Below are 21,486 nucleotides of genomic sequence, written 5' to 3' on the forward strand. Positions count from 1 at the left end.
TTTTTTGCGTGTGGTATAGCATTTGTCAATATTAAATTTAATTTGTGCTAAGAGCAGCTCACCAACAATGAGAAAACAAAGCTTGCTGAACTTCATTTTGTGAGTTCAGAACAGCCAGCATAGCAAACCTAATGAATTCAGCAATATTGTTCTACTGAATCTAGGTCAACTCTGTTGATTAAAAATGTTATAGGTTTAAGGACTGACCCTATAAAAACCCACTTAAAATTTAGCTATTTTACCACCTATTCTGTCTCTTCTACTTCTTACATGGAAGGATATATACCAATTACCGATCCAATGGGCCAACGTTAAGATGTCATCAACAACAGACCTTTATTGAGCGCCTATTGTGTGCAAGGCACTGTGCTATGGGGCTACAGAGACAAAGAAGAAAGAAGTCCCTGCTCTCAAAGAGCTTACAGTCTAATTAGACTAACAGGACACACACATAAAAAGACAAAGGACAATCCAAGGTAGCATATAATATTAGGTCACTGAGTAGAAACAAATAAGATTGCCTCCTATTTTTTTTTTTTTTTAATTTCTATGGTGGCTCAATACCCTGAATAGGTGGGGATAAGGGAGCTGGAATAAAAGGGTTCGGTTCAGTTCAGTTCAGTTCAGTCGCTCAGTCGTCTCCGACTCTTTGCGGCCCCATGGACTGCACCATGCCAGGCCTCCCTGTCCCTCACCAACTCCTGGAGTTCACTCAGACACTCCTATTCATTTATAAGCTGTGTAGACACTCTCTCATCTTTTCCATTCCAACGTATCTTCTGGCAAGTGCTACAACCTTGGCCATTGGTTCACTTTTACTCCAAAGCCCTTGGTATTGTAATTCTCATTGAGGTGGCCTTTTGATAGGATAGCCACTGTTCTGGCTTTCCTGGGGCCGTCTGGATTTTAGTACAAAACGTCCAAATTTTGAAATTCCTCCCCTTTTCTCCTCCCTTGACCCTGGGGAAACCAGGATGGTACTTCTGAACTACCTGTTCCTGTAGCTCTCCCACCTACTATGGCCATTACCCTAGCAGGACTCACCCCAAATCTGTTCACCAGTTAGGTCTCTAGTTGAAAAATGTATAAGGAAGACCTTAACAAGCTCCTAAAGACTGCTGGTTTAAGAGCACACTGTAGACAAAAGAAGACATCAGGAGAGAATGACAGCAAAGACAGAATGAGGTTTAAGAGAGAAGCAGTGAGGATGCAAGCAAGACACGATTGGGTGAGGAATGAAAAACGTAAGTTTTAACATCACCTCCTAACACGGAGAGTGGGAACACAGGCCCTTCTCTGAGTAGGTCTGTTTAACAACTTGAATCATCACGCCAGTGGAATCCAGGGTATATTTCTGAAATGAGGTCACTCCTACCTAAGTGCAGATATTTGGGCTTATTAAATAAGTTCAGTTCAGTTCAGTAGCTCAGTTGTGTCCGACTCTTTGTGACCCCATGAATCGCAGCATGCCAGGCCTCCCTGTCCATCACCAACTCCCGGAGTTCACTCAGACTCAGGTCCATCGAGTCAGTGATGCCATCCAGCCATCTCATCCTCTGTCATCCCCTTCTCCTTCTGCCCCCAGTCCCTCCCAGGATCAGAGTCTTTTCCAATGAGTCAACTCTTTGCATGAGGTGGCCAAAGTACTGGAGTTTCAGCTTTAGCATCATTCCTTCCAAAGAAATCCCAGGGCTGAACTCCTTCAGAATGGACTGGTTGGATCTCCTTGCAGTCCAAGGGACTCTCAAGAGTCTTCTCCAACACCACTGTTCAAAAGCATCAATTCTTTGGCACTCAGCCTTCTTCACAGTCCAACTCTCACATCCATACATGACCACAGGAAAAACGATAGCCTTGACTAGCTGGACCTTTGTTGACAAAGTAATGTCTCTGCTTTTGAATATGCTATCTAGGTTGGACATAACTTTCCTTCCAAGGATAGGTACATATGTGTTTAAATAACCACTCTCATTCCTAATAGAATTTCAACATTTTCCTTCCTTCTAAATACCCTTACCATCTAAATCAATAATTTTAATTTTGAGGTGAGTTTTATTTCAAAATGAGGCTATAGCCTTCCACTTTTCATGTAATTCAAATAAATCAGTAACAGAGAGAACCTAGAAAACAAAGGTAATCTGTCTTGAGTGGTCTTGTTTGGAATCCGATACACATATCCAATAGTAACCTAAGGATTCCAAGGAACCTCATAGAAATTTCTCTTTTAAGTACAGGACTCTGTGTTTTGCTTTCACTTATTTTTTGGAGAGAAGCTCCAAGTCTGCGATCTTAGGATACTGGAAGTTCCTGCATGGCTCTGGTTTTATGTCTGGCCCTTAGGAGCACATCCCAGGGTTAGTGAAGCACAGGGACTTAGTTACCAAACACCCATTAACCATAATGGAAATCACACAGCGAAGGCCCCACGCAGCACACTGAATATTTACCTCCTAATGTTCTTTTAATGTATGTTTTCTTGGGTGAATATTTACTGTAGAATATTAAATGCAAGATTCCTCTTTTTATGGGCCATTTGAAGTGATTGATTTTGTTTGTGCATTCCTGTATCCTTGCCCATAAAGGCTATCTATTGTAATGGCCTCTATTCAAATGTTCTTGTGTTGAAATAACAGACTCCACGGATGGGCCAGCCGTGGCTTTGAGTTGCTTCGGTCTTAAAAGCTAGGAGGAAGCTGATGACAAAGCTGGGGAGAGAGGGAAAAGGTATGTAACATAATGAGTATGACTCAGGCTTCAAATATAATCGGATATTGAAATCACTGAGGTCTGTAAATGTGGTCTGTAGTTTTTTTATATCAGAGCTGATTTTAATGGCGTTGCACTGTGTTAAAAATGATAGTCATGAAATGATTTGGCAAGATAGTTCAATTGCTCATAACCAGGCCCAATAGCACAACTTATCAGAATTCTAGGTATTTTCTTTAAATGCTATAATAAAACCACTGACCATTAATGATTTATTACATATTTACACCATATTTTTTAAAAATATAAATTCACATACATATCCTAGCCACATGTAGATTTAAAATATTTCCCAACAAAGCCAGGAATTTCAGAATTTCTTTGATTTATACTCTTTTGACTATTTGAGAGGGGAAAGTTTCAAAAAAGGTGGAGCTATCATATATTCTTGAAAAACAAAACAAAACCCCTAAAACCTAAAGATAACAGACATTTGAGATTATTATTGGATTCAGTAATATAGCTACATTTTTGCATGTCCCGAGTATGCCTTTCCGAATTTTCATAAAAATAAGACTTGTTAAAGAAGTTATTTACATCTGAGTAATATAATCTCTTCAAGTGATAGTAAATGTGGCCTATATTCTTGTGATTTTTAGTAAGTTCATAAAGTATTGTTTGTTCAGAGTCCGTGCTGTAGAAGAGATTGTGCTGGAATAAAATTCCTTTTGTCTCCTTAAAAAATTGAGAAAATTTAAAGAACACATTCCAATATGTCTTGGACAGACATTTCAACTGTATTGACTTTTTACAGCTCAAGTCACACCACAATAATACCAATATTGTTTTTGCTACATGAGTATCTGGACTGTGTTTGCATCTCAATAACAGTACTCCATATAATTAATAGTACTAGTTCAAGAGAATGGAATTTTAGTACTTCATAAGGAAAAGGAAAAGATGGTAATGTGAGAAACCTTCTTTAATCACAAACCAGGTCATGTTTTGTAAAACAGCGTCAGTCTTCATACATAATATTTGCTGGTGCCTTCAAATTTGGCATTAGAGAAATTAATTCCTCCTAAGCCATGAGTAAAGAAAACATTGATATATTTTCTAAAAGGCTATTTTTGAACAATATTACTTGCATAATTGAAATCTTCTATACTAGCTGATCTTGGCTTTGAATAAAATAAGTCCTTTATACTCCTGAAGACCAGGGAACGGCAGTGAATATAAGATTTGCAGTGAGTGAACAGTTCATAGGATAAATGAGTCATGTGATGGAAAAATCTTGGGTTCTCTTCTCACAGATTCACAGAGGTGTAGTTCCTTGTTCTTGTAGTCAGAGAACAGCATGAAAGTTCTCCCTCCTGGCTCACTCTTTCACAGGGCATAGTATGAAAGTCCCCACCTCCCCCCCACTGCCGTAATACACACACATTCTTTCTCACTCTTTTGGTGTGAAAAGCACCAGAGAATCAGGGGATGGATTTTTGCCTATGGGGTCCAGGGAGGAGGTATTTTTTCACTACAAGGGGGAGCTAGGTAGTAGGGAGATATAAAGTGAAAGTGTTAGTCCCTCAGTCATGTCTGACTCTTTGTGACCACGTGAACTGTAGCCCACCAGGCTCCTCTGTCCATGGAATTCTTCAGGAAGAATACTGGAGTGGGTTGCCATTCCCTTCTCCAGGGGATCTTCCCAACTCAGGGATTGAACTGGAGTCTCCTGCATTGAAAGCAGATTCTTTACTGTCTGAGCCACCAGGGAAGCCCCTAGGGAGATATAAAAGGCCCCCTAAAATAAGGCTCCTGCGACTGCGGGAGCCCCATCATTCCAAGTATAAAGTCCTTATGTAGATCAATGAGATGCTCATTGAGAGAATTTCAGATCTGGCATGAAACTTAAGTGACGTCACTGTACCAGAGGACAGTGACATCACTTTGCAGAAGAGGAAACTAGGGCTTAAATGAAGCGACCTACATTACCCAAGCCAACTGTCTTTCAGTTTCTGTTGTTGGTCTGGTTTTTGTTTGAACAACGCAGTTTTTGGTTTTCAATATCGTCATTTGGAGCATTTCTGCATGTTGGAAAATATCATAGTTGTTCTTGAAGCATGAGGGTTCAAAAAATGCAATGCGACGTTTCCAAGCCATATACTGTTGCTTGCTAACAATGAGCACTGTGAACACGGCAGTTTGTCTCCCAGTTCTGGGCCTTTTCCAATTATCATTCAGGATTAAATAATTAGGAGGGATAAATTACCACATAATCATAATCTATAAAAATACTGGCCTAGCGCACACTAAAAAACTCTCAGTAAATAAATATTGGGCATTTGCTTATGAAAGTGAAGATGTACTCTTCAGAAATCATGTCCATATTTCCAAGGCTACTCTTTATAAATCACACATACAGAGTCCAACAGATAACAAAGGTTATAGTTCAGGTTAGGATACAATTTGATAGAAAAATGACTTTAGAGGTGGTATTTCTACAAAGGGATACATCTAATGTTGAGTTATTTATGTCTCAGTTTCGAAGGCAATACTTAAAAAGTTCCTACACACTTTCTGCCACGGCAGCATCACTGAAATGCGCATTTGGCTCCTAAGGTAACCCCTTTAGAAAGGGACAGCACTCACTAGGATGTATTAATTCTGGAATCTTCCCTTATAGACCAACTTCCCTTATAGACCAACTGCACATGCCTCAGAGGCATCTATACATGGTACCTCTTGAAGAGGAAGCTATTCGTGCGACCAGTTTTGTTCCTCTTTCATGTCTGGGGTTTCCGGAAGTTCAGTGGCCCAATGTTTGATACAGTGGGGTTCTTAGGATTTCCGTCTGGCCACACACATTCTTCAGAACACAGGTTTATTCTCAGAATGACTATTGGTAAGAGATTCTGGTTTCCAGTCTGGTTGAAAAAAGTGAATATTGAATGTCTGTGCCCAGTTCTTAAAGACTCGTTTCTCTGTGATAAAGCGGTGATGACTGCCCTTCCGTCCTCGCTCATGGGACAGGTACATTGTACATTCATCAGGTCCAAAAGGTTCATAATAGTGATAAGGTACTGAAAGGTGGTTGGGATCCCTGTAGGAGGAAAGTGAAATAACTGATTAAAACAAAAACAAAAATACTTTCACTGATTTAGGTAAGATGTTACCTTTAATAAGCTGATAAGCACAAACTACACTTTCACATTAAATGAATTTCAACAAATGGCTTTTCTGATGCTTAAGCAATATACACATGGAGAGGTTCTGAGGTTGTGCAATAAAGTCAGTGACCATCGTGATCAGTGAGATTAAACATGCAGTAGGACATTCAGGCTTTTAGGTTTAGAAACTACATAGTCCTAAAACCCAACTATAGTTCTGATTTCCACTCTTGCCCCATACAGTCTGTTTAGCACACACAGTAATGATAATATTTATAAAACAAAAACAGATCATTCTGCTTCCTCACCCCCACCCCTCTCCAAACCCTCCAAAGGCTTCCAGCTATACTAAGAGCATGGCCTACAGGGTGTAAGCTAGCTTCACTCCGGAGTCTCTTCTAACCTACTCAGCCTTGTCTGCTATGCTCCTACGTTATTGGCCTCTCTGGTGGTCAACTCTGCCAAGCTGGTCCCTCCCCTGAGGTCATGGCTGTTGAGGGCAGTCACCTGGCTGGTACACACCTTCAGTTAACTCCTTCTCACTGCTGGGGATTGACACAGATGTATCATCCTCAGAGAACCTGTAACCAATGCCTGCCCCCATCTCTCCATCTCACTTGGATTTATTTTCTTTCTTTTTTTTTTTTTTTTATTTTTTAAAAAGTTACCTAATCATATGGTCTAGGTGTGCAACCGGCGCACCTTCTTCAGCAGATGTTGACCGCAAGCCTATTATGCAGAGTGAAGTAAGCCAGAAAGAAAAACACCAATACAGTATACTAACGCATATATATGGGATTTAGAAAGATGGTAACAATAACCCTGTGTAAGAGACAGCAAAAGAGACACTGATGTGTAGATCAGTCTTATGGACTCTGTGGGAGAGGGAGAGGGTGGGAAGATTTGGGAGAATGGCATTGAAACATGTATAATATCATGTATGAAATGAGTCGCCAGTCCAGGTTCGATGCACGATACTGGATGCTTGGGGCTGGTGCACTGGGACGACCCAGAGGGAGGGTATGGGGAGGGAGGAGGGAGGAGGGTTCAGGATGGGGAACACATGTATACCTGTGGTGGATTCATTTTGATATTTGGCAAAACTAATACAATATATTAAAGTTTAAAAAGAAAATAAAATTAAAAAAAAAAAAAAAAAGTTACCTAATCAAAAGATTATTTTTTTAAAATAAATTTATTTATTTTAATTGGAGGCTAATTACTTTACAATATCATATTGGTTTATCCATAGATCAACATGAATCCACCAGGGTTGTACACGTGTTCCCCATCCTGAACCCCCTCCCACCTCCCTCCCCATACCATCCCTCTGGGTCATCCCAGTTCAACAGCCCCAAGCATCCTGTATCATGCATTCAACCTGGATTGGCGATTCGTTTCACATATGATATTATCCATGTTTCAATACCATTCTCCGAAATCATCCCACCCTCACCCTCTCCCATAGAGTCCAAAAGACTGTTCTATACATCTATGTCTCTTTTGCTGTCTCGCATACAGGATTATCATTACCATCCTTCTAAATCCCATATATATGCGTTAGTATACTGTATTGGTGTTTTTCTTTCTGGCTTACTTCACTCTGTATAATAGGCTCCAGTTTCATCCACCTCATTAGAACTGATTCAAATGTATTCTTTTTAATGGCTGAGTAATGCTCCATTGTGTATATGTACCACAGCTTTGTTATCCATTTGTCTGCTGATGGACATCTAGGTTGCTTCCATGTCCTGGCTACTATAAACAGTGCTATGATGAACAGTGGGGTACATGTGTCTCTTTCAATTCTGGTTTCCTTGGTGTGTATGCCCAGCAGTGGGATTGCTGGATCATAAGGCAGTTCTATTTCCAGTTTTTTAAGGAATCTCCACACTGTTCTCCATAGTGGCTGTACTAGTTTGCATTCCCACCAACAGTGTAAGAGGGTTCCCTTTTCTCCACACCCTCCCCAGAATGTATTGCTTGTAGACTTTTGGATAGCAGCCATTCTGACTGGCGTGAAATGGTACCTCATTGTGGTTTTGATTTGCATTTCTCTGATAATGAGTGATGTTGAGCATCTTTTCGTGTGTTTGTTAGCCATCTGTATGTCTTCTTTGGAGAAATGTCTATTTAGTTCTTTGGCCCATTTTTTGATTGGGTCGTTTATTTTTCTGGAATTGAGATGTAGGAGTTGCTTGTATATTTTTGAGATTAATTGTTTGTCAGTTGCTTCATTTGCTATTATTTTCTCCCATTCTGAAGGCTGTCTTTTCACCTTGCTAATAGTTTCCTTTGTTGTGCAGAAGCTTTTAATTTTAATTAGGTCCCATTTGTTTATTTTTGCTTTTATTTCCAATATTGTGGGAGGTGGGTCATAGAGGATCCTGCTGTGATGTATGTCAGAGAGTGTTTTGCCTATGTTCTCCTCTAGGAGTTTTATAGTTTCTGGTCTTACGTTTAGATCTTTAATCCATTTTGAGTTTATTTATGTGTATGGTGTTAAGAAGTGTTCTAGTTTCATTCTTTTACAAGTGGTTGACCAGTTTTCCCAGCACCATTTGTTAAAGAGATTGTCTTTAATCCATTGTATATTCTTGCCTCCTTTGTCAAAGATAAGGTGTCCATAGGTGCGTGGATTTATCTCCGGGCTTTCTATTTTGTTCCATTGATCTATATTTCTGTCTTTGTGCCAGTACCATACTGTCTTGGTCATTGTGGCTTTGTAGTAGAGCCTGAAGTCAGGCAGGTTGATTCCTCCAGTTCCATTCTTCTTTCTCAAGATTGCTTTGGCTATTCAAGGTTTTTTGTATTTCCATACAAATTGTGAAATTATTTGTTCTAGCTTTGTGGAAAATACCATTGGTAGCTTGATAGGGATTGTATTGAATCTATAGATTGCTTTGGGTAGTATACTCATTTTCACTATATTGATTCTTCCAATCCATGAACACAGTATATTTCTCCATCTATTAATGTCCTCTTTGATTTTTTTCACCAGTGTTTTATAGTTTTCTATATATAGGTCTTTAGTTTCTTTAGGTAGATATATTCCCTAAGTATTTTATTCTTTCGTTGCAATGGTTTTTAAAAAATATTTATTATTGGCTGTGCTGGGTCTTAGCGGGATCTTTAGTTGCACACTAATTCTTAGTTGCAGTATGTGGGATCTAGTTCCCTGACCAGAGATCGAACCCAGGCCTCATGTACTGGGAGCTTGGAGTCTTCCCTGAACCACCAGGAAAGTCCCTGGATTTATTTTCCTTATGGCATTAATTGGTTTCTGAAATTGCTATTGTTGTTTACTTGCTTCTTGTCTATTCACGAGAATAGGCCTTTGTCTTATTCCTAGCAGGTGCTCCATATCCCTATCTCTATATTCCGCCTCAAAGGAGAAATACTGGCTCTTTCTTAAAGGTAATGTGAACAGGATTAACATGAGGGGTGGTTGGTGCCCTGATGTTGGATTATTAAAATATCTCACTCTCTAAGAGCTCTGATCTCTGATCAGTTTCCATTCTAGGCCAGTCCACTCCATCTCTTCTGTGTTGAAGTCTAAATGACAAGAGCAGTCAAGATATCCCAGTAGATTACCCTTCCTACTTTGACTTACACTCACCAAGCAGCCTTGCTGCAGAAACTAAGTTTTTCTTGTCCCTCTTATGGCTTCTCTTAAAAGGCATCCCAGCTTCCTGCAAACCACCTTACGGCACCTGATGTCCTAGGGCCCCCTTCCCAGCACTCGGCTCTACTCTAAGTACAGTCACTTGGTTTCCCAGAGATACTCGTCCTGCTAGACACCTATTCGCTTTCTTCAGAGGAGATCAATAGACAAATGGCTTTTAGAGTAGCAACTTTACTGAGGTCAGGGATCGAAGTCTTTTATCAAGAGGGGTGTTGAGTTTGTGGCTCTGACAGCAATAAACCTTTGAGCTTCCTCTCCTCTGAGGTTAAAGTTCTTCCAGGAAGAGAGATTTATTTTTGTCATGCACCATTTAAACATTCCTCATCCTGGGTTGGATGCTATGCTGAGTTAATACTTTGCATCTCTATTATGCTTGTCTCGGAAGTAATTCTGTATTTCATATTAAGACATCAGATCCCACCCTATCTAGTTATTATAGAGTTCACTTGTTTATTTCCCTGGTGGCTCAGACAGTAAAGAAGCTGCCTGCAATGCAGGAGACCTAGGTTTGATCCCTGGGTCAGGAAGATCCCCTGGAGAAGGGAATGGCTACCCACTCCAGTATTCTTGTCTGGAAAATTTCATGAACAGAAGAACTTTGGCAGGCTACAGTCCGTAAGTTGCAAAGAGCTGGACCTGACTCAGTGACTAACACTTTCACTTATTTATTGCCCTAGAAATTAGAATCCCCTTCAAATTTTACTAGAAGTTGTTTTCAACACAGAAAGTGTGTGGTAGGAAAAATTCAAGTTGGAACTGACCAGTATGAAGAAAATAAAAAAGAAATAAAAAGTTGCGAGACATATCTTTCCTAGATTCATATGGCATAATTTGGGGAACCATGCTAAATTCATGTCACCATAGTAGACTTGGTGTTAAGTTTTTACTCCAGCATGCATCAGGTTTTAAATCTGATTCAGCTAAGTTTTGAGCATATTATTGGCATCAGTATGACTAAAGAAACAATCAGGTTTCTAAAAATATCATGAGATTGATTTGGCACCTAGGAATAGAGGGAAATTGGAAATCAGCTAAAGGACACTGTAGGTTCAATTTCCTTATTCAGGAAGACCATCTCCTTGAATGAAAACACATCTGGCTCCCTGCTGATCTCCTCAAGGGAGATTTACATCTTTGGTTATTATGGTTTCAAAGGTGTCCAAATAAGTGGGGGTTGTCTCCACCCTTTAAAACTTTGTCCAAATGGCAGAAAAGTGCTTGATGGGATTAATTATAGAAGGCAGAGCTGAAGCAACTGCAGGAACAATCTTCCTGTAGATTGTCAGCATGCTGTTAGCTGTCATCCACTGTGCCATTCAGAAAGCCCTTCCTTCAGAAAATTTAAGGTTATAATTCCTTGAGTTTTTTTCTCAAGCCTGACTTTCTATAAGCTGCTATAGGTTTTTTTCCCCTCCACCCGATCCAAATGACTACAACAATAAGAATCAGCAGAACTTCCACATCAGGAGGCTACTGTTGTAGAAGGGAGGATTCTGGCATCCAAGTTGCTGGTGGGGGCCAGGGGATGTTCAGGGAGTGAAGGTGTGGGGGTGGGAAGGGTATGGTAATTACAGAGCCAGTTTGTTCCCTAAGTGGCTGCAGCCTGTCATCAGCCCCCCAAGGGCTAGTGTGGGAACAAAATCCTGCAGAATAATGCGAAGAAGGAATTTTCTTTTTCTTTATAGAGAAGCCAGGTGGGTAGGATAAAAGAACTAATGTTTAGTGCACAGGAGGAGCTTTAAAGAAATACCACTGCCTGTGCTCCACCTCCACAGGGTCTTGTTTAATTGATTTGGAGAGGGTCCCAGGCATAGGTATTTTAAAAAGTGACTTGGTTTTGTGTATCAAAATAAATAATGGCAATATTGAACTGTAAGTCCCATAAAGTAAAATAGAATAAATATCTATGAGTCCATGACGATTTCAATAAATTACTGATTAAATAAATAAATGAGGGAGAAGAAAAAGCATTTCCTTGCAGTATAATTCCAACTAATACTCTAGAAAAAAATGAGGGAGTAGAAAATCGCCATTAGAATACTGCAGTAATTACTGCAGGCAAGATGCATGAATGAATGGAATGTAAAGGGGGGGAAGATGAGAAATAGATTATTTGCATAAAGCACCCCCCAGGTATTTAATGACAAAAGGAAAAAATAGTAAATTGACAATGAGTAAACCCAGCAGATGACACCATACCCAAGTTACCAAGGTTAACATTACCAGTAGTAAGATATTTTGACATCATGTACCTCTTGATATGAGATGCAACTGCTTCTGTGGCATCCTTCTCAGTAATGCATAACCTCAATCTAATAATGAGAAAGTGAAAGTGAAGTCGCTCAGTTGTGTCCGACTCTTTGCGATCCCATGGACTGTAGTCTACCAGGCTTCTCTGTCCATGGGATTTTCCAGGCAATGGAGTGGGTTGCCATTTCCTTCTCCAGGGGATCTTCCTGACCCAGGGATCAAACCCAGGTCTCCTGCATTGCAGGCAGACACTTTACCCTCTGAGCCACAAATCCAAAGCAATGGATATCCTACAGTAATGAGCAGAATTCTTCAAATGTGTTGGAGTCATGAAAGATATGGAAAGACTTAGGACCTGTCACAGACTGGAGGAGACTAAGGAGACATAAGCAAATGCAAAGGGAGCCTGGATTGGGTCCTGGAGGAGACAAAAGACATTAGTAGAAAAAAATGGTGAAATCAGAAAAAAGCCTGCAGTTTAGTTTAGAGTATTGCACCAGCAGTTTAGTTTTGAAAACTGCACCAGAGTATTAACTTTAGGGGAGCAGGATGAAGGATATACAGAAACTCCCTTGTACTATTTTTGCAACGTTTTCTGTAAGTCTAAAACTTTTTCAAAACAAAAAATTTAAAAAGATAATAATATGGGACTTCCCTGGTGGTCCAGTGGTTGGGAGTCTGCCTTGCAATGCAGGGGCTATGGGTTCTATCCCTGGACGAGGGGCGGAGGGTGAACTGAGATCCAATATGTCATGGAGAAACTGGGCTGTACACTGCAACTACTGAGCCCACATACAGCAACTAGAGAGCCTGTACGCTGCAGTGAAAGATCTCCTACGACTCAGCAAGGACCTCACGTGCCACAAGTAGGACCCAATGCAACCAAATCATAAATAAATAAATATTTTTTAAAAAAGGTGCTCGTGCTCAGTCGTGTTCGTTTTTTTGCGACCCTATGGACTGTAGCCCGCCAGGCTCCTTTGTCCATGGAATTTTCCAGGTGAGAAAACTGGAATGGGTTGTCATTTCCTCCTGCAGGGCATCTTCACAACCCAGGAATCAAATCAGAATCTCCTGAGTCTCCTGCATTGCCAGGTGGGTTATTTACCACTGAGCCCTCTGGGAAGCCCCTTTTAAAAAGGTAATAATGTTATAAAGTTCTGTAGGAGATCCTAACATGCAGCCAGGTTGAAGATGGCTGATTTAGTTAAGTCCCTGCCAAATCAGAGCTTCAGTTCAGTGTGGTTGCTCAGTCGTGTTCCACTCTTTGCGACCTCATGGACTGCAGCACCCCAGGCTTCCCTGTCCTTCACCAACTTCCAGAGCTTGCTCAAACTCATGTCCATCAAGTTGGTGATGCTATCCAAACATCTCATCCTCTGTCATCTCCTTCTCCTGCTTTCAATCTTTAGGGTCTTTTCCAATGAGTCAACTCTTCACATGAGGTGGCCAAAGTACTGGAGTTTCAGCTTTAGCATCATTCCTTCCAAAGAAATCCCAGGGCTGATCTCCTTCAGAATGGACTGGTTGGATCTCCTTGCAGTCCAAGGGACTCTCAAGAGTCTTCTCCAACACCATAGTTCAAAAGCATCAATTCTTCGGTGCTCAGCTTTCTTCACAGTCCAACTCTCACAAAAAATCATAGGTTTGACTACATGGACCTTTGTTGGCAAAGTAATATCTCTGCTTTTTAATATGCTGTCTAGGTTTTTCATAGATTTTCTTCCAAGGAGCAAGTGTCTTTTAATTTCATGGCTGCAGTCACTATGCTTATTTTCTAAACTCAATTCTAGCCACTGATATCACTGGAAGCAGGAGTTGGTGATGTGCCTTTTTTTAATCTTCTAAAGCTAAGCTTTGCAATTATGAAAAGCTTATCATTAACAGGTAAGGGTGGATACTTCCATTTATTGGGTCTGACCAGATTGACCCTGATCTCTGGATTTGGCCTGGATTATCTATAAGGCTAAAGATCCCAATGAAAGAATGGTGCTTTTGTCTCTCTTTAGAGCTCTCAGACACTCTCTTCAAACATACTTGTATTCTTGGCATGGTATATAGTACCACATGGCTTAAAGCTCAATATTCAGAAAACTAAGATCATGGCATCTGGTCCCATCACTTCATGGCAAATAGATGGGGAAACAGTGGCTGACTTTATTTTTCTGGGCTCCAAAATCACTGCAGATGGTGATTGCAGCCATGAAATTAAAAGATGCTTACTCCTTGGAAGGAAAGTTATGACCAACCTAGAGTGACTTCATTTTCACTTTTCAATTTCATGCATTGGAGAAGGAAATGGCAACCCATTCCAGTGTTCTTGCCTGGAGAATCCCAGGGATGAGAGAGCCTCCTGGGCTGCTGTCTACGGGTCACACAGAGTTGGACACAACTGAAGCGACTTGGTAGCAGCAGCAGACAGCATATTAAAAAGCAGAGACATTACTTTGTCAACAAAGGTCCAGCTAGTCAAGGCTATGGTTTTTCCAGTAGTCATCTATGGATGTGAGAGTTGGATTGTGAAGAAGGCTGAATGCCGAAGAATTGATGCTTTTGAACTGTGGTGTTGGAGAAGACTCTTGAGAGTCCCTTGGACTGCAAGGAGATCCAACCAGTCCATTCTGAAGGAGATCAGCCCTGGGATTTCTTTGGAAGGAATGATGCTAAAGCTGAAACTCCAGTCCTTTGGCCACCTCATGCGAAGAGTTGACTCATTGGAAAAGACTCTGATGCTGGGAGGGATTGGGGGCAGGAGGAGAAGGGGACGACAGAGGATGAGATGGTTGGATGGCATCACCGACTAAATGAACATGGGTTTGGGTGGACTCTGGGAGTTGGCGATGGACAGGGAGGCCTAGTGTGCTGTGTTTCATGGGATCGCAAAGAGTCAGACACGACTGAGCAACTGAACTGAACTGAACTGGCAGGTAGTCAGGAAAACTTTGAGGAATAGAGTTGAATCAACATCTGTCAAGTGTCCCGGTGGTTCTGAAACTGGCTTGCTCTGGACACTTTAGAGCATTCAGAAGAAAGTGTTCTCCTAACAGGCCTTCTTACACAGCTACTTCAGGCCTGTGAGACCCCATGAGACACCTTCATTCTGTTGCCTCCATTTCTTGTCTTACAGCCTCTTTTGGAAGAAAACTGCTGCACACCTGAAGTGGTAGAAGCCAGTGGAATAATACTTGTGTTTCTGGGGCACAGGAAACACTGAGAGCCTGTAGCTGTCTACCCTTCATGGATCAAAGGGTACAAGTGAGTCATTTGAACCCTGTATCCACTACCAACCACTCAGGCACCTAAGAAGCATTGCACCCATGGGACAGAGGAAGGTAATGAGAACACCCAGTGACCAGTAAGATTTGGTCAAATTATAGCAGAGATAAAAGAAGAAATTATGGAAACGTTAACATCTATGAAAAAATACAACAATCTATTTTAAGTTCACTTCATAAAATGTGAACCACATGAATGCATTATATTCCATACCCATCCTCTGTAAGCATCTACATGATGGACTGTTGCCAAGTAGGAACTTGCCCTGTTATGCTGGCAGCTTTATTAATGTTCACTAGCTAATAACTCTAGCAGAATCAACTCTCTGATATTCACGATACCTTTGAGATGTCCTTCACATTATGGATGAGATATTAATTTAGTTCCATGACAGTGATCACTCTGAGTCATTACTCTGCTAATTAATACTCAAGAAATGATGGGTAACAGAGAGTTGTAAACTTGGTAATGTGTTAAGTATGATCAGAAATAAGATTACTAGGTAGAATTTAAATGCTTGGCTCATTATTATCACAAATAATTTACAATGGAAAATGGGATTAAAAATACTTACCATAACTTAGTTTGGAAAGCAATGATAACAGATCTTTTTCATTGCAATTTATAGTCCATCTAGAGAGAATGGATTTGCCTTCCTATATGGATATGGCATGATTTAAAGGTCCATGTCCACATAATAATATATTTTGAGGCTGTCTCTGGTGAGACATGACATTAATTTTCTCCAGCTTTCTGAACACTGATGAGCCTGCAGTTGGAGTGATGGAGGCAGAATAGACTGATGCCTCATGCCTGAACCTCTCTCTGAGGACCAGTGCTGGCCTTGGCTGAGAATGATACAGGTGGCTACCAGTGACTTCTTCAGATCCTTGAAATCTGAATTTGCCACTGGTTAATTATACTCTTCACTCACCTGGCACTTTTGATCTTGGAATAAATATACAATTAGTCTCCTAAACACTGCCAGGGAAAGGAAGGTTTTTATTTATTCACCGAGTTAATCAATACTGAATACACACTACGTGCCAGAAAAAGTGGCAAGAACTGGAGATACAAACGTGGCTTGAGATAGGACCCCTTCCCTTGAGGAGATCACGGGCTGATGAAGAAGATGAATGTGTCACCCAGTGAGGTGAGCAGAGGACGAGGTGGCAGAGGCCCCAGGAGGGGCCTAGGTGAGGTCTGACCCAGACAGGAAGTCAGGGAAAGCTTGGAGGAAGAGGGTCTCTGAAGCACTGGAGTGAGATGTTAAGAGTTTTGCCTTTTGAGTCCTGGAGACCTGAATTCAAATCACAGCTCCATCACTTTCCTGCCCCACAACTTTGGCAGCTGTTTCATGTCCTCAAGCTTCATATGTAAAATGGCAATAATAATAACGTTTACCTCCTGGGATTATCATCAAGGTTCAATGAAATGGCACATGTATTCACAGTAAGCATAGGGCCAGCACTTGCTATATGTAGAAAAATATCAGCCATTAATACTACAGTGAAAAACTAGTAGCAATTAGCAAGATTAAGAATGAGGGGATGGACATTCCAAGATGAGGGCAAAGGGACAGGTGTGCACAGGGTGAGCTCCTTCTTAAGTTCCTCATTGTGGCTAAAATAAGTCTGTGAATAGAGATGTGTGCGTGTGTGCTTATTTGCTCAGTTGTGTCCTCTTTGCGACCCTGTGGATGCGCTGTAGCTTACTAGGCTTCTCTGTCCACGGGAGTTTTCAGGCAAGAATACTGGAATGGGGTGCCATTTCCTCCTCTGGGCAATCTTCCCAACCCAGAGATAGAACCCAAGTCTCCTCCATTGCAGACAGGTTCTTTACCCACTGAGCCTTCATTGAAGAAGCCAGGAGACGAGACTAAAGTGGCTGCAGAGGGTAGGTCCTGAGGGCTCGTGTGCTAAGCTAGGGAGTGTGAACACTGTTCTAAAAACTGTGGGGACCTACTGAGGGGTTTCAGTGACAGAGTCAGATATGATGGTTATCTAGAGGAAAGAGAAAGACCAGAGTCAGAGAGAGCAGTCAGAAGGCTACGGTGGCACCAAACTAAGGAGGAAACGGTTGCACACCAGTCACATGACTTTTAGTCAGTGTTAGATACTGCCAGGTTTTGAATAACACATCCTTCATCTGCCAATATGGTCATTTACACATTCACTGTCTCCATTTGTGGTTTTAAATATGAACATAGGGTTTTTATTCTCCCCAAGGAGTCCATGCGCCTGAAATACTAGAAGTGGCTACTAGAAGTTTTCTGGCCAATAAATGGCAATCGGTCCATGGGGAGGGCCCGGCTGCTGGAAAGGGGAGGCATTATGGGGGTGTTCAGTTATATCCAACTCTTTACGACTCCATGGACATATCCCACCAGGTTTCTCTGTCTTTGGGATTTACTTCCTCTGGAAGTAAGTCAGGCCCCTCTGGGTGGGAGGGGTGAGAAGGCCAGACCTGCAGGAGAACTGGAAGAAAATGACAGCTCTAGGCCTGTAGGGGATAATCTACCCACACTTCTTACAAGTCGGGCACTTGTGGGTTTCCTCAGCTGTCTGCTCCGTAGGATATAATTTAGTCCTCTACTCCCTGTCCTACCCCACCCCCGTCCCTATATGTCCCAGCATACCAGCATACAGCAAGCGACATTGATTCCCTTTGGGTCACTGCCATGCTAAGCTGATGGAAATGACTGCAGAATTAGTCCAATCTTTGGTCTTTCTGTGCCTCAGTTTCCTTGTCAATGAGAAAGTGATGATCAGATTCTCTTTAGAAGTGTGTGAGGGCCTTCCCTGGTGGCTAATTGGTAAAGAAGCCCCTGCAACGCAAGAGAACTGGGTTCAATCCCTGGGTCTGGAGATCCCCTGGAGAAGGAAATGGCAACCCACTCCAGTATTCTTGCTTGGAAAATCCCATGGACAGAGGAGCCTGGCTGGCTACAGTCCATGGGGTCGTAAAGAGTCAGGCACAACTGAACATGCTCACAATGCCTTCTCTTTCCAGAAGCCAGGTCCTTCCCACTGACCGATTAGCACTCACGGGACAGATTCTTAAAATGTGCTCATGGGTATCCACAAGTGCAGATGAGCGAATCCTTTTGCTCGGTAAATTTATCCATGCTTAGCATACACCAAGGCTGTGCCATGCCTTTCTCATTTATTATCTCATGGGATTATCACATAAACCCTGGAGGTAAGTACAACTGCTGTCATCATGCAGACATAGAAACTAAGGCTTCAGGTAGAAAGTCAAAGTAACATGCCCAAAGTAATGAAGGCTCAGTGAAGTTCAATAACTTTCTCAAGGTCACACAGCTTCTGAGAGGCAGAAATGGCTTACATTAACCCATTAAACACCCTTTTACTACAGCATGAGAGACAATGGATAGGGCCATTATCCACTCGGTATGGATGAATCATCTGCTATAGGCCAGGATGGTACCTATCTACTGTCCTGTGTACCACGGCTCCAACAGTGAGCCCAACACACAAAAGTCTCTGCCCTCCAGGCGTTTATATTCTGGTGGGCTCAACCAGCATAGGTCTGCTATCTCACCTTCCTGTGATATTTTACTTTTGTAAGTCCTAGAACTCATGATACATGTACTCTGCTGGCCTTAGAGTTCTTAGCTTCTTTCAAAATCAGGACAAAATGGGGAATGGTCAGGCCAGTAGCAGGATTAACTTATAAGTTGTGTTTTCATTCTTTGGTGGCAGATGTTGTTTGCAAGAGACATTGAACTACAAGTGGCTCTGCTGTGTTAGATTTCCTGGCAAATGAGGCTTATTGTAAGCCTCTAGAAAGCAAGAGCTGTGGCCTATTCTTTGAACACCCTCAAAATTCCTGGTAACTTTCTGGGAAACTCTTGAGTCCTTAAGATAATATTAATAATTATTAATTGTTTATATCTCTTACAGTATAATGTATTAATAACATAAATGATATTAATAGTCTTCCCTGTGTTAGGCACTGTGTCAAACATTCTACATCCATGATCTCATTTAATCCTCACCATGACCCATTCACTTTTTATTACTGTTTTCTCATCCCCATCTTGCAGATGAGCCTCCACCATTTGGAACCTGGGTGCCTGGTGGTTCAACCCATGCGTCCAGGGCATGAAGAGGAAAGGAACTTGGGATTAGTCTGTGCTGCTCTGGGTTTTTCCCTTCTTTTCCTTTCTAAACAGGCATTGGGACTGAAGAGGATGCTATCTCCAGCCTAACCTTCTGCATCAGAAGACACCCAGCAGACCTCTCCACTTTCCCCAGAAGGACGCTTGGGGTAGGGATCCTTCTGAAGAATTTTTGCCAAAAGCATCTTGTGACAATACCTATGGAACCTCTGGGATGGTGACTGAGGGACAGAAATTCTGAGCGGGTGGAAATTCCATCCGGTGCCAAGGCAGGAAATCTATTACAAGGAAATCTGGACTTCCTTGCTAGTGTTTTTCCAGAAATTGCTCCCATCCCACGAGCACTAAGTTGTGATGAACTTACTCTGAGTAAGAGAAATGACAGGTTAACTTGCCATTCATTTGTTTTCCATAATAAATGGAATATTTCTTTGAACACTTTAAGTCATTAACATTTCAATTTATTCATACTCTTTCTCTCTGGCATCTTAATGGCAATATTACATAATTATATCTGCCGTCTAACCATCAGCTTTGATGGCTCTTGGCATGCCCAAAGGGGCTGCTGCCACTGCCTTTGCTGGCCTGTTGGTTTGAGGAGGCAGATGGTTTTTTTTAACACCGTCCAACCTACCTTTTTGCATGGAGGTTGTTAAAGGGGGAAACAAAGCCAGTGCAGGAAGTGATGAGGAACAGCATGAGGGTCCACGCTCACTCTGGTCATGTCCTAGGTGCTGTTCCAAGCACTTACCTGTATTCGCTTTTTTAATTCACCCACCACCCTATGTGAATGCATGTGTGCTAAGTCTCTTCAGTCGTGTCTGACTCTTTGCAACCCTATGGATTGTAGCCCACCAGGCTCCTCTGTCCAGTATTCCTGCCCACTCTAGTATTCTTGTCTGGGATTCTTCAGGCAAGAATACTGGAGTGGGTTGCCATGCCCTCCTCCAGGAGATCTTCCCAACAAACCTAAGAGGCAGCATCTGTTACTATCATCACATCCACTTCTAATGGCAACGAAGCTAAGATCCAGGGAGATTGAGTGACCTGCTTGAGGTCACATTAGTAAGTGGCGGGGCTGGGCTTTGAACCTGTGCCATCTGGGTACAGACTCCACATCCTTCCTTACTACATTATGTCTTCCCTGGGGATTCATGAGTCCAAGAAGACTTCACGGCCCTGTCCTATCCATGCCTTTCCTTCTCTGTGACCTGACCGTTACACATACACTAGTACTGCTGCTGTGTTGTCTTTGGGTTAAAAAGGATAGGAGAGAAGTGGCAAAGTGGTAACGGCATGATGTCTACTTCATCATGTGTCATCATCCTTGCATCTGACCTCCCAATTGTAGATTTTATCTAAAGATCCATGGCCTTTGAGAAGCTGTTAGGTTTAAAATACATGAAGGTATGCATGCATGCCTGCTCAGTTGCTAGGTCATGTCTGATCTGTGACCCTGGACTGTAACCTTTCAGGTTCCTCTGTCCACGGGATTATCCAGGCAACAGTACCAGAGCGGGTTGCTCGTTCCTCCTCCAAGGGATCTTCCCAACCCAGGGATAGAACCTGTGTCTCCTGCATTGCATATTCTTTACCACTGAGCCACCAGCACCACATGAAGATATAAGCAAGTATAAATTTTAATGAACAAGTTGAGAATGCCCTCTTTTACCATTTGAAGATCAGAACTGAGTCCATGTGCAGGTCAGCAGGCATGCCTGAGAACTAGGAAACTTTCTGAATTTATTGGCACCACTCCTCTAGATTACAGGTGAATTTTCAATCAGGCTTCCACAAATCAGGCCCCAAATGTCTCTCAGTGCATCTCTGACTACATACCAAACTCTGTCTGGGCACATGCCAGGAGGTAACTTAAGGTAGCAACAGAGATGTATGGTTGTTTCCTTCAAAGCGATACATCAAAATAATTATGTCTGTGCTTTTGGTCCTACAAGCACAAACTGAGGCTGCTGATGTGGAAAGGGAAAGAGACTCAAAGGAATATTTTAATTTTAGAAAACAGGCCTTACCATCAAAGAAATTGCTCTCTTTAATTCATTAAAAATTACCACATTCCTTTCAAATGAGAATAAAACTAATATTTCTTAACGCCGTTCATCGTTAATATTATGCCAATTATTGCATTACTTTTGGTTGATAAATATTCACAGGATAAATGAAGCCCACAAGATGGATTAATTCTACAGCAGCACAAACAAAAAACTTTCAATATTTTATATCACATAATTAAATGCTGTTTG

General features: G+C 41.7%; 1 protein-coding gene across 1 annotated transcript in view; it reads right to left on the reverse strand.

The window, feature by feature from the left end:
• Window positions 1–311: 311 nt before the first annotated feature.
• ST6GALNAC5 (ST6 N-acetylgalactosaminide alpha-2,6-sialyltransferase 5) overlaps window positions 312–21,486 on the reverse strand; it is a 212,940-nt gene continuing 191,765 nt past the window's right edge. Inside the window, exon 5 of the mRNA XM_061411545.1 lies at window positions 312–5,803. Within this exon, the coding sequence (XP_061267529.1) occupies window positions 5,572–5,803 (232 nt within the window). The 3' untranslated portion in view covers window positions 312–5,571. The remainder of the gene's footprint in view (window positions 5,804–21,486) is intronic.

Source organism: Bos javanicus, chromosome 3, assembly GCF_032452875.1.
Source record: "Bos javanicus breed banteng chromosome 3, ARS-OSU_banteng_1.0, whole genome shotgun sequence".
NCBI classification, from domain to species: domain Eukaryota; kingdom Metazoa; phylum Chordata; class Mammalia; order Artiodactyla; family Bovidae; genus Bos; species Bos javanicus.